At 52.7% G+C, this 13,211-nt stretch overlaps 4 protein-coding genes across 4 annotated transcripts; all 4 read right to left on the bottom strand.

Annotated features, from left to right (window-relative positions):
- Window positions 1–471: 471 nt before the first annotated feature.
- Window positions 472–1,317, bottom strand: J4E88_009425 (uncharacterized protein; the record flags this gene model as incomplete). Its single annotated transcript, XM_049403027.1, has 2 exons — window positions 472–603; window positions 661–1,317. The coding sequence occupies 2 exons, from the start codon at window positions 1,315–1,317 to the stop codon at window positions 472–474; spliced, it is 789 nt and encodes a 262-aa protein (XP_049251155.1).
- A 967-nt stretch (window positions 1,318–2,284) lies between these two features.
- J4E88_009424 (uncharacterized protein) lies at window positions 2,285–3,333 on the bottom strand (the record flags this gene model as incomplete). Its single annotated transcript, XM_049403026.1, has 2 exons — window positions 2,285–2,416; window positions 3,175–3,333. 2 exons carry the CDS (start codon window positions 3,331–3,333, stop codon window positions 2,285–2,287), a joined length of 291 nt encoding a protein of 96 aa, XP_049251154.1.
- Window positions 3,334–4,573: 1,240 nt separating this feature from the next.
- Window positions 4,574–4,927, bottom strand: J4E88_009423 (uncharacterized protein; the record flags this gene model as incomplete). Its single annotated transcript, XM_049403025.1, has 2 exons — window positions 4,574–4,741; window positions 4,805–4,927. 2 exons carry the CDS (start codon window positions 4,925–4,927, stop codon window positions 4,574–4,576), a joined length of 291 nt encoding a protein of 96 aa, XP_049251153.1.
- A 3,376-nt stretch (window positions 4,928–8,303) lies between these two features.
- J4E88_009422 (uncharacterized protein) lies at window positions 8,304–13,184 on the bottom strand (the record flags this gene model as incomplete). The annotated part of the gene is made up of 1 exon (XM_049403024.1): window positions 8,304–13,184. The coding sequence occupies one exon, from the start codon at window positions 13,182–13,184 to the stop codon at window positions 8,304–8,306; it is 4,881 nt and encodes a 1,626-aa protein (XP_049251152.1).
- Window positions 13,185–13,211: the final 27 nt, after the last annotated feature.

Genomic DNA, 13,211 nt, shown 5'->3' with positions numbered 1-13,211 from the left:
GTATTCAGCCAGGCAGGAGCAAAAGACAAGGTAAAGTAGAACGGCGCAATGGATGGCGGACGGCGTGCATGATGCGATGACAATGCGGAGCCGTGTGGAGATGGCATTCGTTGTCGCGCGACCCTGGCGCTTTGGCCTCGGCTCTTCCGGAGCGGGCGCGCTTGCCATGTGGCAGTGTGGTCGGCCGCCGTTTCACGTGTCAACACACTTTGATTGGATTCACCGCACTTTGTTGTCTTGCTGGTGTACTGTAACATTCTATCGTCTTTTTTTCACGAATCAGATTGAACGTGACAACAGCCTTTACGACTGTTCGTGGCTGCAGCAGGGATCTGGTCGACAGATCGGGCAATGTTTTCCGCACGCGATTGCTGGACGAGACGAGATACATTTGCGACGCAAGACTCGCTGACTCCCTGTGGCTGCTATTCACATCTGTCTCACGCTTGACATTACATCTCACAACAGCGTCTACCAGTTTGCTACCACTGGTTGCACATCGCTCGTGAACGACCACACGCCCTGGGAGTTGACAGCATGAACAATCGCCTTCCTCGCTACATCCTGTCTACGCGTGGTAGTCGCAATCTGAGTCGACGTTCCCTGGCATGACTATTAGTATCGCCCTTCGAAGACGATTGACATCTGGACGAAACTCACCTGTACGCGGGCACCCCGCACGTTCGTGTAGGGATTGCCAACTTCATCCGTACCAGTCGGGTACTCCACAATGACGGAATACGCAGTCGCGCTGGACACCGGTGACCAGCTGACCTGGAAATCTCCGGCATCATTGCTCCTGCGCAGAGATACGCCTGCAACCTTGGCCGGGCGCGAAACACCACCAACAGCGCGTATCTGCCCCGTTGTGTAGCACCCATTCGACGTGCCAGAGGTGGTGTAAAACCGCCATGAGACAGGCGCCTGGCCGTTTTTGCAAACACTGCTGAACTCGTGCACAGCCGTGAACGCCGAGTTTCCAGGGTACTTAGTGAGGAAGTTGTTGCCAAGGTACGGGTAGAAGGTATCGCTGACGCCGAAGCTGTCGAAGTCGCGGAAGGGCTTCAGTTCAGCACGACTGCCATCCGCGTACGTGGCTTCGAATGCCCATTGCACTCCTACGTATCGGTCTTTGTTGAAGGTGAGTTGCGCAGTGCAGCTACCGAGGTTAAAAGCCTTGTAGTTGCCGGGAGCTACGCGGCCTGTATAAGGGTAGCTCCAGGATGTACTGCATTGTTGACGCGGTTCGAGAGCAAGAGGCGATGCTGTCGTAGCGGTCGCTAGAAGCGTGGAGAGAGTCGCAAGAGTGAGCTTCATGATAATTCCAACCAAACAAAGTGAACAACTATGGACACGTCAACCCGGAAAACAAGCACCCTAAATACCACTCCTCCACCCTCCCAATTGACATCACCAGCGGGTCCAATGCACCAAAACTCTACTTATACAACTAGACAAGTAGACAAGTCTTGGACACTACATCACCCGCCCACGAGGAGCGCAGCCCGCCAATTCATATTAGCAGCCAAGACGGGCGTGTACAGCTTTCAAGAGGTTCCAAGGCGGACGGAGACAACACCCATGGGGGTATGCGGTTTAGCTGGTGATCATCTGCGGGCCGCGAGAAGCCTAGCTTTCTTGGCGCTGCAGGTCAATCTTCGTATTCGGTCTTGAGGCTTGGGCTTGGCTGGGGTGATCTGCGTTGGGTACATGTCGACGACTGAGACCGTTTTTGCTTCGACGATTCCTGAATAAGAGCTCGGTGCGAATACGTTTGACATTGGGTAGTGTAACGGGTATAAGCCGGGCGGTGTATATGGTAGGATTTCGTTATCGGGCTTGGCACAGACTATCACTCGATGGTTTCATTTCACTGACAAGACTTGGTTTTATTCTTCGATACAGATCCACCAGCTGTAGCAGCTATCCTTTTATCAAGACCAAGATTTAAACCATACCCATATCACAAAGGTCACTCCATCGCCATACATCGCCCATCACGGACGACCATCTACGACTGAACCTTTGCCTCACAACCGCCATCCCGATTTCACCTCAAGAGCAACCTCTTCCCAGCGGACTCGCAGACTCGCCAGCCATCCTTAAGGACACTTCCACCCACACTTATCCCGGCAGAAGTAGAAGCTCGCCTTGCAAGTCTCAGCACGGCAAGTAGTATCGCAGGTAGCTGGGTTGAACCAGCAGGGCCAAGACTATTATCATCATCTCTCGTATTAGTTTCAACAACTTCCCGCCGGGATTTGGGGAAAAGGGTAATCGATACTTACACGAAGGCAGTGCTCGAATTGATCTTTGCACTGGTCGCAGGTGGGGACTTGGACGGGCGGTAAGGTCTCTTGGGGGGCGGCGACGGGGGCGGCGATGGGGCTGGCGTCGGGGGCGGTGATGGGGGTGGCTGTGGTGAGGGCCGCGAGGGCGAGGATGAGGGGGGTGGTGTACTTCATTTTTGGCAAGGTGGGTGTGGGGTGCGTGTGTTGTTGAGGTGATTGAGTTGAGGGTGGATGAGGAGAGGGACTTTCTTGGAGCAACGGATTGGGGGGTTTATATATACGCAGGGCTGGAGGGTCAGGTTAGGCAGCCGAAGGGGTTTAATGACCTTCATGGATCACCTGGGGTACTGATCTGCGTGGCGAGATACGAATGTTGGTAGTGAAAGAATGGGAGGCTTGATACGATTAGCGGGGTGAGGGTGTGAGATTGTTGCACGGGTGGTGAGCCCTTTCACTCGATTTTATGTCAGGGGCGTTGATAAGTGTAGTAAGGATGAGCATGTATTCTGTATTCATCTAGTCGGTGTTGCAAGTACCGGTGTATGTAAGGATGACTACATATCCCAACAACAACATATAAGCATCGCTCTCCACAACAACCCGCTACCTCAGACATTATCCTTGCCAACCAGCCTTGGTTTCATGCCTCTCTCAATCCCACCGTCTCTCCAATGGCCTCGAACACTCTCAAAGACCAGCCTCGAAGACCAGTCTAAGGGCACTTCCACCCACAGTGCTCCCTGCACGCAGCGTCGTTACGACAAACGTCGTTGTGGCAAGTGATAATACACATCCTCGGGTTGATCCAACAGACCCAAGTCTTTTTCCACCCAACACGTTAGTTCAAATCACACTGGAAGAAATGGGGAAAGGGGGAATGTACCTTCTGGCAGTCCTCGAACTCCTTGTTGCACTTGTCGCAGATGGGGTCACGGGCGACGAGCGGGGTGGCCGAGGTGATGGCGTTGGCGGAGGGGGAGGTGACGGGGTTGGCGGTGGTGAGGGCCGCGATGAAGAGGATGAGGGGGGTGGTGTACTTCATTGTTGGTGGGGTGGGTGTGGTTTGGCTTGGTGTGTGGTGTTGTGTGTGGTTGAGGAGATTGTGTTGATGGTGGATAGAGGGAGAGAGGTGTTCTTGAGGCAGCGCATCGTGGGTTTATATGCACCTTGGGTGGTGTTCTAGGTAGCGATATTGCAATATGATAATGAAAGAATGTAGGGACATGGTAATGAAAGAATGTAGGTGTTGATGCAGACTATAGTGTGGAAAGGTGTTGTGGAATTGGCGCATGGGCGAGCCATTTCACGCGATCGAAGCACGTTTATGTCAGGGGCGTTATTGCATGTATTAAGGATGAGCACATATCCCAACAACCACATGTAAGGACAGCCTCAAGAATGTACGAGTAGATGTAAGGATTACTACATGTAAGGGAAAAGAAATTACACGTAAGGACGGCTACATGCAAGAATGACGTAACATGTAGATGAACACGACAACTCAGGAGCTCACTGTGCAGATTCCTACTCAACAATTAAAGATGTCTCTAAGAGCAATACGAGCTTCGGTGGCGATCTTGGTACAACCAGAGAAGGCATCCCAAGAATGAGCGAGCTGGAGTCGCACTGGCGGATCTTTTTGCATCTTCAGTCATTCACTCGGGTCATTGGAGCCCACCCGAGCTCGTGGGCTCTCTATAATTCGAATTCAGCCGCCCCTCAGTTTGTTACCACCGAGGCCTTCAATCGTGATCTCGTCTGGACTTCGAGTCGCATTTAGGTCTCGTCAGCTGACCACGGCAATAATGGCTTCACCTTCGACTGTCGGGGACGGAGCTGTGGGTGCTTAATTTTGTGCATAAAGGTTCAGCAGCGCCGGCTGCAGATAGATGAGAGACTGAGATCAAGGGAAGAACGCTAGAGATGAATTGCGCTTATCTGAACGCTGTTAAGGCCCTCACAGAGAAACACCAGAAGGGTGGCGTTAGGCGAGGAGAGGATATTCTAGACGCGTCACTTTTGCTCAGGTAAATTTACATTCACGTTCAGGATTTCAGTATGCATAGTGTGTAGTTGAAATTCATCTTTAGGTTAGGTTACCGATGATGTATCAGCCACCAAGTCCTTTCCATGTTCAGTTTCCCATATTCGCAATGATGACAGGCATTCAGCCAAGACAAATTCTCATCCAAGCCTCCATGCTACCCGTTGCCTTGCATGCCTCACTGATGTTCATCCCCTTCCGTGATACCCGAGATAGATATCCTCAACGGCGTTGGTATCTAGGTAGTTGGGCAGGCAGTACCAGGGGTGCACTCATCGCCGCAAGCCACCGTCTCGCCTGCAGGTACGTACTTGCAGGTGTCGTCGTGGTCACACTTATTCATGCACTTGGTCCATTCAAAGGTTAGGTGCTTGCGGTCGCCGTCGACTTTGCCCTTGCAGACGTCCTATTGAGGTTAGTTTCTGAGCTGAACACTAAAGAATATGGGCTCGGGGCTGTGACAACTTACTTTCTCGCAGTGTTCAAGGCTGTAGATGTAGCACTTCTTGCACAGAACAGATTCTTCCTTCTTGCCGCCGCCGGCGAGGACGAGGGCGGAGGCAGCTGCCAGAATGAGGATGGAGAGCTTCATTCTTGGGAGTGGGTTGATGTTGATGGAGTTGTTGTGGTTGATGGAGTTGTTGTGGTTGATGGAGTTGTTGTGGTTGATGGAGTTCGTTTTGTGGTGGTGAGGTGGACGTTGAGTGTTTTGAGTGTTGGTTGTTGGTGGAGGAGAGAAGAGGAGAGAGGGAGGATGGGCAGGATTATATACCCGTGGGAGAGAGGGGAGAAGCGGAGCTCTAGGTACCTGGATGGGTAGCTGCGTAACTCGCGGTGAGGGAGCGGCGGCCCGCGGTGAGGGAGAGATACCTAGATAAGGCGCGGTGAGGGAGCGGCAGCCACTTCGCAGCTGCTGGAGTTGCTGCAAAGCCGAGAGTCAAAGGTCTGTGCCTAGCCAATCCCTCTCACCTGAGATAGGCCATGGGTATTGGCAAATGCGACTTCAGTAACGGAATCTCTGAGTTCCCGGATAGTGGCGGTTTCGTCAATGCCCAGGTGGACAGCAAGAGCTTCTTGATGAGAGAAAAGTAGTATCATTACCTTACAGGCCGACGGAGAGAGTAAGACTAAACATCTCCTTCGTGAGAAATGGCATTTGCTAGGTGGAATGTAACCAAAGTCTCATATCTTTTGCTTGACCAGCCATCAGAGCGCATCGTCGTCGCAACCAGTCTAGCACTTCCATATCTCATGAGACTGCCAGCGCAAAGCATTTCGAAAGTGCATCGCCCCATTCCGGTTACCGCTCCACCCCGTCGACCTGGTCTCAATTTCCCGTAACGGTTGGATGATCATTCCCCGGGCGGAACGAGGAAGGTGGGTTTTGGGTGCTTAGGTTTCTCAATCCATCCATGACAGTTCAAGTAATCATACTGGGCACACCAGTTTGCACACCAATCGCCAATTGTGCCTGATTTGCACACATAAGTTTGGCACTGGAACGAGCACTCCTCGTTGAATATGAACGAAGGGCAACGATCCTGTGAGTTATGTCAGTGACTGGGTAAGTTTGTGTTGGAACTGGAGGACTTACGGCCATGCATCCTTGATACATTTCACGGCAGGTGTCGCACGAGTGCGAGAATTCGAATTGGCTTTCTGAGGCGAGAGCGGCGGTGCTGAGTGCTGCGATGATGATGGTGGTGATCTTCATGTTGACAAAGATGTGGTAGATGGGCCGGGTGGTAGTGTTGGTGTCGAGTTGAAGGGAGGGAAGACGACAATTCGATTTTTGAGTATGCACGCATTATATATGCTGTGTCTCTAGGCGAGCATGCTGGAGTATCTGCATTGGCACTCACACGTAGTGGTAGCGTCATTGGTGCTCAACAAGAACTCGCCGTGGAGCATACATCATCGGTGTGGAGTCTCGTCTCAACAGTTATGAATGCTGGTCTTTGTCCACCTCGTTTGCTGATTACCGTTGGTGCCAGAGTTTCGCGTTCGAGGACCCCATTCGTATCACAGGGACGCTGCTCTCGTGACAACCAAGTGGATCCGCATTGAGTACCATTGTAGATTGCAGTCTGATGGAGATTTATTATTGATGGATGATGACAAGGATGCTTCTAATCACCGAGATCTAATCGCAGGAGAGATAATCTCTTGAGGCAATCGCGCATCCTACCAAACCCAATCGTTACACATCCGCAGTGCCCCTAAGACATCCAGAACAATTCGCGAATAGATACCCGATAATCTCTCGGTCTCTGACCAGCCACCCCACTCCCCTACGCATGATGATGCCAATGCGGCTCCCCGAACTTATCGAAAGTCACCTTGCACTGACGCCGAACACACGGACCGTAATGATTCTCCATCAACTCTACGCATTTCGCCTGACTCTCGTAGAACTGAGGGATATCGGTTGGCCTGTCCAATTCCCAGTTATAGCTGTTCACGTATCTCTGTTTGGGGTTGGGTTAGCGATCTACAAGCGTGTGGAAAAGTTGATGGGGAGAGGAGAAGGTACGTACGTCCATGCATTCCATGTATCTGACACCGCACCAGAAGCAAACGCTCGGTGGAAGACGTTTTAGGGAGCCTCTTGGCATGGCGCCGATTGAGGTAGGGACGTCGTACAGGGGAGGGGCGGCGAGGGTTGCGGTGGTGAAGAGAGCAATGAGGGCGTAGGTGAACTTCATCTTGGTGGCTTGCGGTGTGGATTTGGGGTGTTTTCTTCAGATGCAGATGGATTTGCGGTGAGAGCTATATATCCTTTTGCCAGTTAGTCCACATTGGCGCGCATTGTCATCCTTTAACTAACATCCAGGTTATCCACCCGTACTGCGATAACGCATGGCGAGCAGCGGGCCATTCCCAATTTTTGCAACACATGACAACCTATATACCAAGGCCTTCCGCAGAGGAGATACCACAAGCATCAAAACCCCGGTCACATGTAGTCGATCGTAGAGGGCGTTGTGGTGAAGAATGGTGGATGAGGCGGGCCTCTCCATCTCAACAGCAATTTTCCACCGCACCCCATGAAGTCTTGGAGCAGGTCAACGGTATGATACCATCGGCACGAATATGAATATTGGCGTGTGATGCGCAAAGCCGTGGTCGGTTGAGAAGTTCCGACGAATGACAGCGATGGCATGGTGGAACTGTGGGGCTGAGCCATGAATTTACAACCAGCCAACACATTACCAGCACAGGCAGCTGAGACGCGAACATAGCCTCCTTACATTATCGCACAGATGCAAAAGATGATAACTATGCGAATAGATATTGATAAGCTAAGTCAGGCAACACGTTGGAATGGTCTCGATGAGAACATGGTCTCACATCTCTCTTCCCTAATGACTCTCGCTATCCACCCCTTTATCGTCTGAAACACGACTTTCTGATCCTCAACATTACCAAAAAACGTTTGGGAAGACTCCACAGCCTCTGAATCAACGTGTGTTGGCTGGCGCGTCTTATCAGGCATGTACCATACACCCTCTCGAATCTGGACCCTGAAACCCCACCGACGGTCCCACCTAAAACTAGACTTCGTGGGGTATACCCGCTCGACCCTATCGCTATTTGCCCTAACCAATAGTCGGTCCAGGAAACGCACGATGTAAAGAGGGAGGTGTGAAAACCTGGCCGACGCTCTTCAGTTTGGTGTTGGAACAGGCGTGGGTCGCTAAAGTGGGTCCATTTGGTCACCGGGTACGACGCAGATATGGCGTTGAGGTCTGCGCTTTCTTTTCTGTGGGCTGAACGCCACTCTCCCAATGGGAGTTTCATGAGGAGCTATCTTTGTCCATAGGCGGGCTACAACTGCCCATGCTGGCGTCTTCATCGTCAACGACAGGCTCTTTGTTCACAGCTACGGTGGGAGTTTCAGGCGCTGGGGCACTCGTCTGCGCAGCATTGCCCGATTGTTGTTGCTGATAGGATTGCTGAGGCTTCTCCTAGTCGTCACCGTAAATGCTGTCAACATCGCTGTCGTAGTCGTCCTTGTCATCGCCTCCCGGAGCTTGCGAGGTCTGATCTCCAACCGCATCTTCATCTTGCGCTGCGGGCCTATTTGGCAGTGTTGTCGCACTGAGCTGTGGTAATGGCTTTTGTGGTACACTCAATCCAGACAAGGGTAGTAACTGGGCCCGGAAGTTTGACGCTGACTTCGGAGTGTATCCCGCCGCAGGCTGTGTTGGGTCATAAGCTGGTGGAGTGGTCGATGGATTACTGGATTTCATGCCTGCCGAAGACTGCACGGGTATGTACGCGGTCGATGTGACCGGGGAGTTTGTAGTCGATGTGCCGGCTGTAGGCTGTGCACGATGGCGGGCGGATGCCGGTTTGAGCAAGCTTCTTGCGTTCGATAGTGCAGCGTCGGGTAGCTTCATGGCTGGGTAGCTTGGACTCCGAGGAGGCGATGTTGCATTACCGCTTTGACCGCGTGGTGTACTAAAATTGCGGAGAGTCGGTATACCTCCATAAGGGGACGTGCTGTTCATCTTTTGCAAAGTAACTGGGTTATACGAGCGTGCGTAACCTCCCGGTGCGAAACCACCTGCTAAAGGTGAAGGCGGTGGCGGCCTATCATACGAAAATGGGGAAGTAGGATTCGAGCTTGGCATCGACGGCGCGTTGAGTGTACCTTTTGTACTCGGGCGAGTCGGAAGACCAGAAATAGCGATTGGAGATGGTTGCGCCGGCGGTGGGGTTGTCGATGTGGTGTTGGCCTCCTTCAGCTTCTGGAAGACCGGAAGGTCCAAGACCTTTTCCACATCGTTCTTCTCAAAACGAGCCTCTTCCTCAGTATCAAATGAGACTGGACCTCTGAAGCGGCCCTTCTTCGGAGTACCAGCTCGTGCACCTGGACTCTCCTTCTGGGGAGTTGCTGGACCATCTGGGATCTTTTCCGATGGTTCTGAATCCGAGTCATCAGAAAGGTCTCGTGTTCTCTTGGACGCTTTGTTCAGTTCATCCAACTGATCCTTTTCCACTTCTTTGGCAAGCTTGTCCAATTCATCGTCATCGATTTCACCCGACAACGCGCTACCATCGTCAGAACCAGCCGGAGAAGGATCACCTCGAGGTTCAGCACCTTCAGCATCTGGATCAAACCATGCCATCAGCTCTTGTGCGTCCTTGTAGTCGTCGTGAGTTTCTCCTCGCATTTCGTACGTGTCCATGGGAACCTCCCGGAAGATCTGGCCTTGTCGCCCGGTCAGTCCGTCTAGCGATTCTAGGCCGGCTGACCGGTTATCCGCATGTTCGGGGTTCTCCACAATCTTGTGGTCCTCCCGAAGTTGTACTAAGCGTGTTCTCGGTCTGATACTTGTGAACTCATCTGGGTGTTTGTATTCGTGTTCAGCGTTGTCCGGAGCTTTGTTGAAGTCACTGTCCCATACTCGCTGAGTTCCTAAACCTGGCGAAACTTGTGCTTTGTCATTCTTTTCGGTCTGGTCAACGTTAAGATCGACATTCGAAAGCCCGGTGATAAGTTCCTCATTGTCTTCAGGAACTTCGTTGTTTTCAAGGTTGAAGTCGTCTCCGTAGGTTGGTGGCGGTGGAGCTAGATCATCTCGTGCCGGCTCCTGATCTTCTCCTAATGCATTCTCAACAGCGGCACCAATGATTTCTTGATGTGACACATTATCACCCTCTTCGGCTTGCGTAGCATCCCCAAATGCGGCACCCCAGTTCACGTTTGAGAATGAGAATGGGTCAAACGCATCTGGCGCATCCTTAGGAGGCCCAGGAACAATGACCGATGGCTGCTGGGTCGGTAAAGAATATTCATCGCCGGCGTTCCCGAGAAGATGATCGAAACTGTCCCTGTCTGTCGGGTACTGCTGAGGCTCAAACATGGGAGGTGGAATATCGATAGGCCCATTCTGCGCCTCATACGCATCAATATCAGCGAATATGTTGTGTGCCGCCATTTCGCCGTATTGCTCGTCCTCAGGAGATAGATACAGACTTGTTGGTATTTCGCTGTGTTGTTCTAGTCCCTCGAGAGGCACCAGCTGTCTTCTCATGTCATCAGTGGTAGTGGTTGGCGTTTGCTCATTATCGAAGCCAGAGTTAGCAATCTTGTCGAAATCGATGCCGTCCATGTTGATGTTATCCAGATTGATATTGTCCATATTGATGTCGTCCAAATCGGTATCGTCCAAATCGACACCAAACAGATCAGACATGTCAACGTCTACATTGTCGTCGGCCGTAATAGTAGTATCCAAGGCCGCGGGCGTAGTAGTCATAGGAATATCGGCGAGACTGGAAGCTCCAGGTAGTGCGGATGAATCGCCATCATCGCCGCCACCACCCTCGTTACCGTTGTCGCCATTATCCATCTGATCGTTGGTGTCAGCTTGGTTGTTCAAAGTCTGACCGTCATGATTATCATGACTGTGGGGATCGCTCTCACCATGATGCCCCTCATCGCTCGAAGAAGACTCGTCGATCCCCTCCATAGGTCCTGAGCCAGCTGAACCCGACGGCGATGGAGGGTTCGCGCCTCCACCGTCGCTCGGTGGGTCGAAAGGAGTGGGTGGACTACCACTCCCACCTCCATGTCCACTACCACCGCCGCCATCTCCACCGAAAGGACCACCAGGGCCAGGCGGCGGATCTCCACCATCACCACTAGCCTTTCGAGACGCAGCTTCACGCTCTCGTCTCATTATGGTCAACATACTAGGACCTCCCAGTAGCCTGTTACGCCACTGTTCTGCGGAGTCTGGATGTTTTGGGTGTGTGGGTCGAGCGGCAGGCCGGTTGTAGATGGCAGGAAGGGCGAATTGCGTCTTAAGTTCCTCTTCTGTGAACATAGGCGGCTCAGTCCTGCTGGAAGGAAGCGAGCTGAGAGGGGCCCAAGAACGACTATTCGCCGTGCTGGGAGCTGGTTGGGAGAGTAAGTCGGGGACAGTCTCATTGACACTTGTTGTGGGTGTAGCTGCTGGAGCGTCATCGTTCACGCCTTCCATCGGTACATCTGTTGACGAAGAAGGTTCTTTGTCGGGTTTAGGAGCATTGTGCTTCGGTGCGCCAGATACCGGGGTATCGCGTGAATTATCGTCACCTTCTCCATCACCGTTGCCATTATCGTTGTCATCGCCGTCGCCAGGCGCGGGTGCTCCACCAGAAGCAACCTCCATAGAAGTCAAGGCCTTCTTCTGCTCAGCCTCTCTTCGCACCTCCTCGCGCTGCCTCTCAAGTGCTGCGGCAATCTCGGCATCTATAGGACTAGCTGGCTGTAGCGGAGCTGATGTGCCAATCGTAGGACTCCCACCGAAATCGAACTCTTCTTCGTCTTCGTCTTCGTCTTCGTCTTCGTCTTCCTCACTTCCTTCCACACCGTCATGCTCATGGTCTTGCCCATCGCCCTCTCCTTCTTCTTGCGCTGAACCAGCGGCTGGAGCTTGGTGATCTGGTGCATTGACGGGCTCCGAAGCAGGGTCCTTGAGAGGCGAGTGCTTGGGGGATGTAGCGAGTTCCGTCATTTCAATAGGAACAAATGTCATGGGCGTGTATTCTCCTTGCGTCTCAGATTCCGGTGCGTCGACTACGATGGTAGGAAGATCAAATGTGATGTCAAGCGTTGGCTCCGGCTCAGTGGTGTCTGTGGCAGACTTCGGTACATCAGTAGGTGTTGTGACGGGAGTGGGTACAATCAGAGAATCGGAGGAAATGGCTGGTATCGCAGGGGTAACAATAGTTGAGGGAGTAGTCGTAGCTTGCGGGGTAGGCGGGGTAGGAGCTGCTGGTGGGAGAGACGCAGTGGTCATGGGAGTGGTCGTTGTTGGAGGAGTAGGCTCGAACAGAGGAGTACGTTTGAACTCGGCAGCTGGCGTGAGGCTACGCAAAGATCCTGATGTACCAGCACCCACCGATATCACTGGCAGCTGAGCCGCAGAGTTTGAATTAGCTTCAATTGCAGTCTCTGACGGGACAGTTGGCATTGCTTCCTCAGGTTTCTCGGCTTCAACAAGAGCCCGGTGCTGTTGCTCAGTCTCTGTAGGTTGAGATATCATCGAAGAATCAGGAGCCGGACTTTCGCTGGCGTCGTTTGACGATTGTGGCTCCTCGTATTCTGCACCGCTCCCCAGGCCAGATTGCTCTAGGAAGTCCTTATGCTCCTGCTCAGCAGCAGCCCTGGCGGCCTCGATATCATTTTCTCTTGCCGTGCGCGCCGCTTCACTGTCGAAGAGCCAAGTCATCCAGCGCTGTGGCCAAGGAAGAGATGCGGTTGTCTGTGTCCATGCATCTGCGGTGGGCGTCTCAGTATGAGCCTGAGCCTGATCCGGAGTCTCAATCGATTGCTCCCGTGTTGGCGTTCCCACGGGAGTCTGTACAGGCGAAGCTTGTTGTTGAGTGCGCAACGCGTCTACTTCATCTGGAAGCCCTGATAAGTCCTCATCCAAGAGATCAACTGCTGAACTGTTGCTGGGCGACTGAGGTGCCTGCGCTGGCTGTGCGTCTGGAGGCTGATTGGGAGTATCAGGTTCTCCAACCAAGGGATTTCTTAGCTGTGACTCTTCGACATCATTGATAGGGAAGGGAATTTGTGCTGCTGGTGGGCTCGGTGGCGCAGACACAGGAGCCACAACTTCATCCGGCAGGTCAGGGAGCGGTTCATTGGGAGAATCTCGGGCCACGATCGGATCCGGCCGCCAGTAGGCTAGAAGTAGAAGTATGACAAGGACAGTCGCAAGGATGATACCGTAGTCCTGAGTGCAAGCAAGGACCCCATTTGTGCCTAGGACGTACATTGCCATGAAACTAGTCGCGAATGTAAACGAGGATCGAACCTTGTGTGCGGGATATGCTTGAGCGGCCATGATCCAGCCTACAGTACATACACTGGT

The sequence above is a fragment of the Alternaria novae-zelandiae genome (genome assembly GCF_023758075.1).
Source record: "Alternaria novae-zelandiae strain BMP 2774 chromosome Unknown scaffold_24, whole genome shotgun sequence".
NCBI classification, from domain to species: domain Eukaryota; kingdom Fungi; phylum Ascomycota; class Dothideomycetes; order Pleosporales; family Pleosporaceae; genus Alternaria; species Alternaria novae-zelandiae.
Note: the sequence above shows the minus strand (reverse complement) of the source record. Positions and strands in the feature narration are given on the sequence as shown.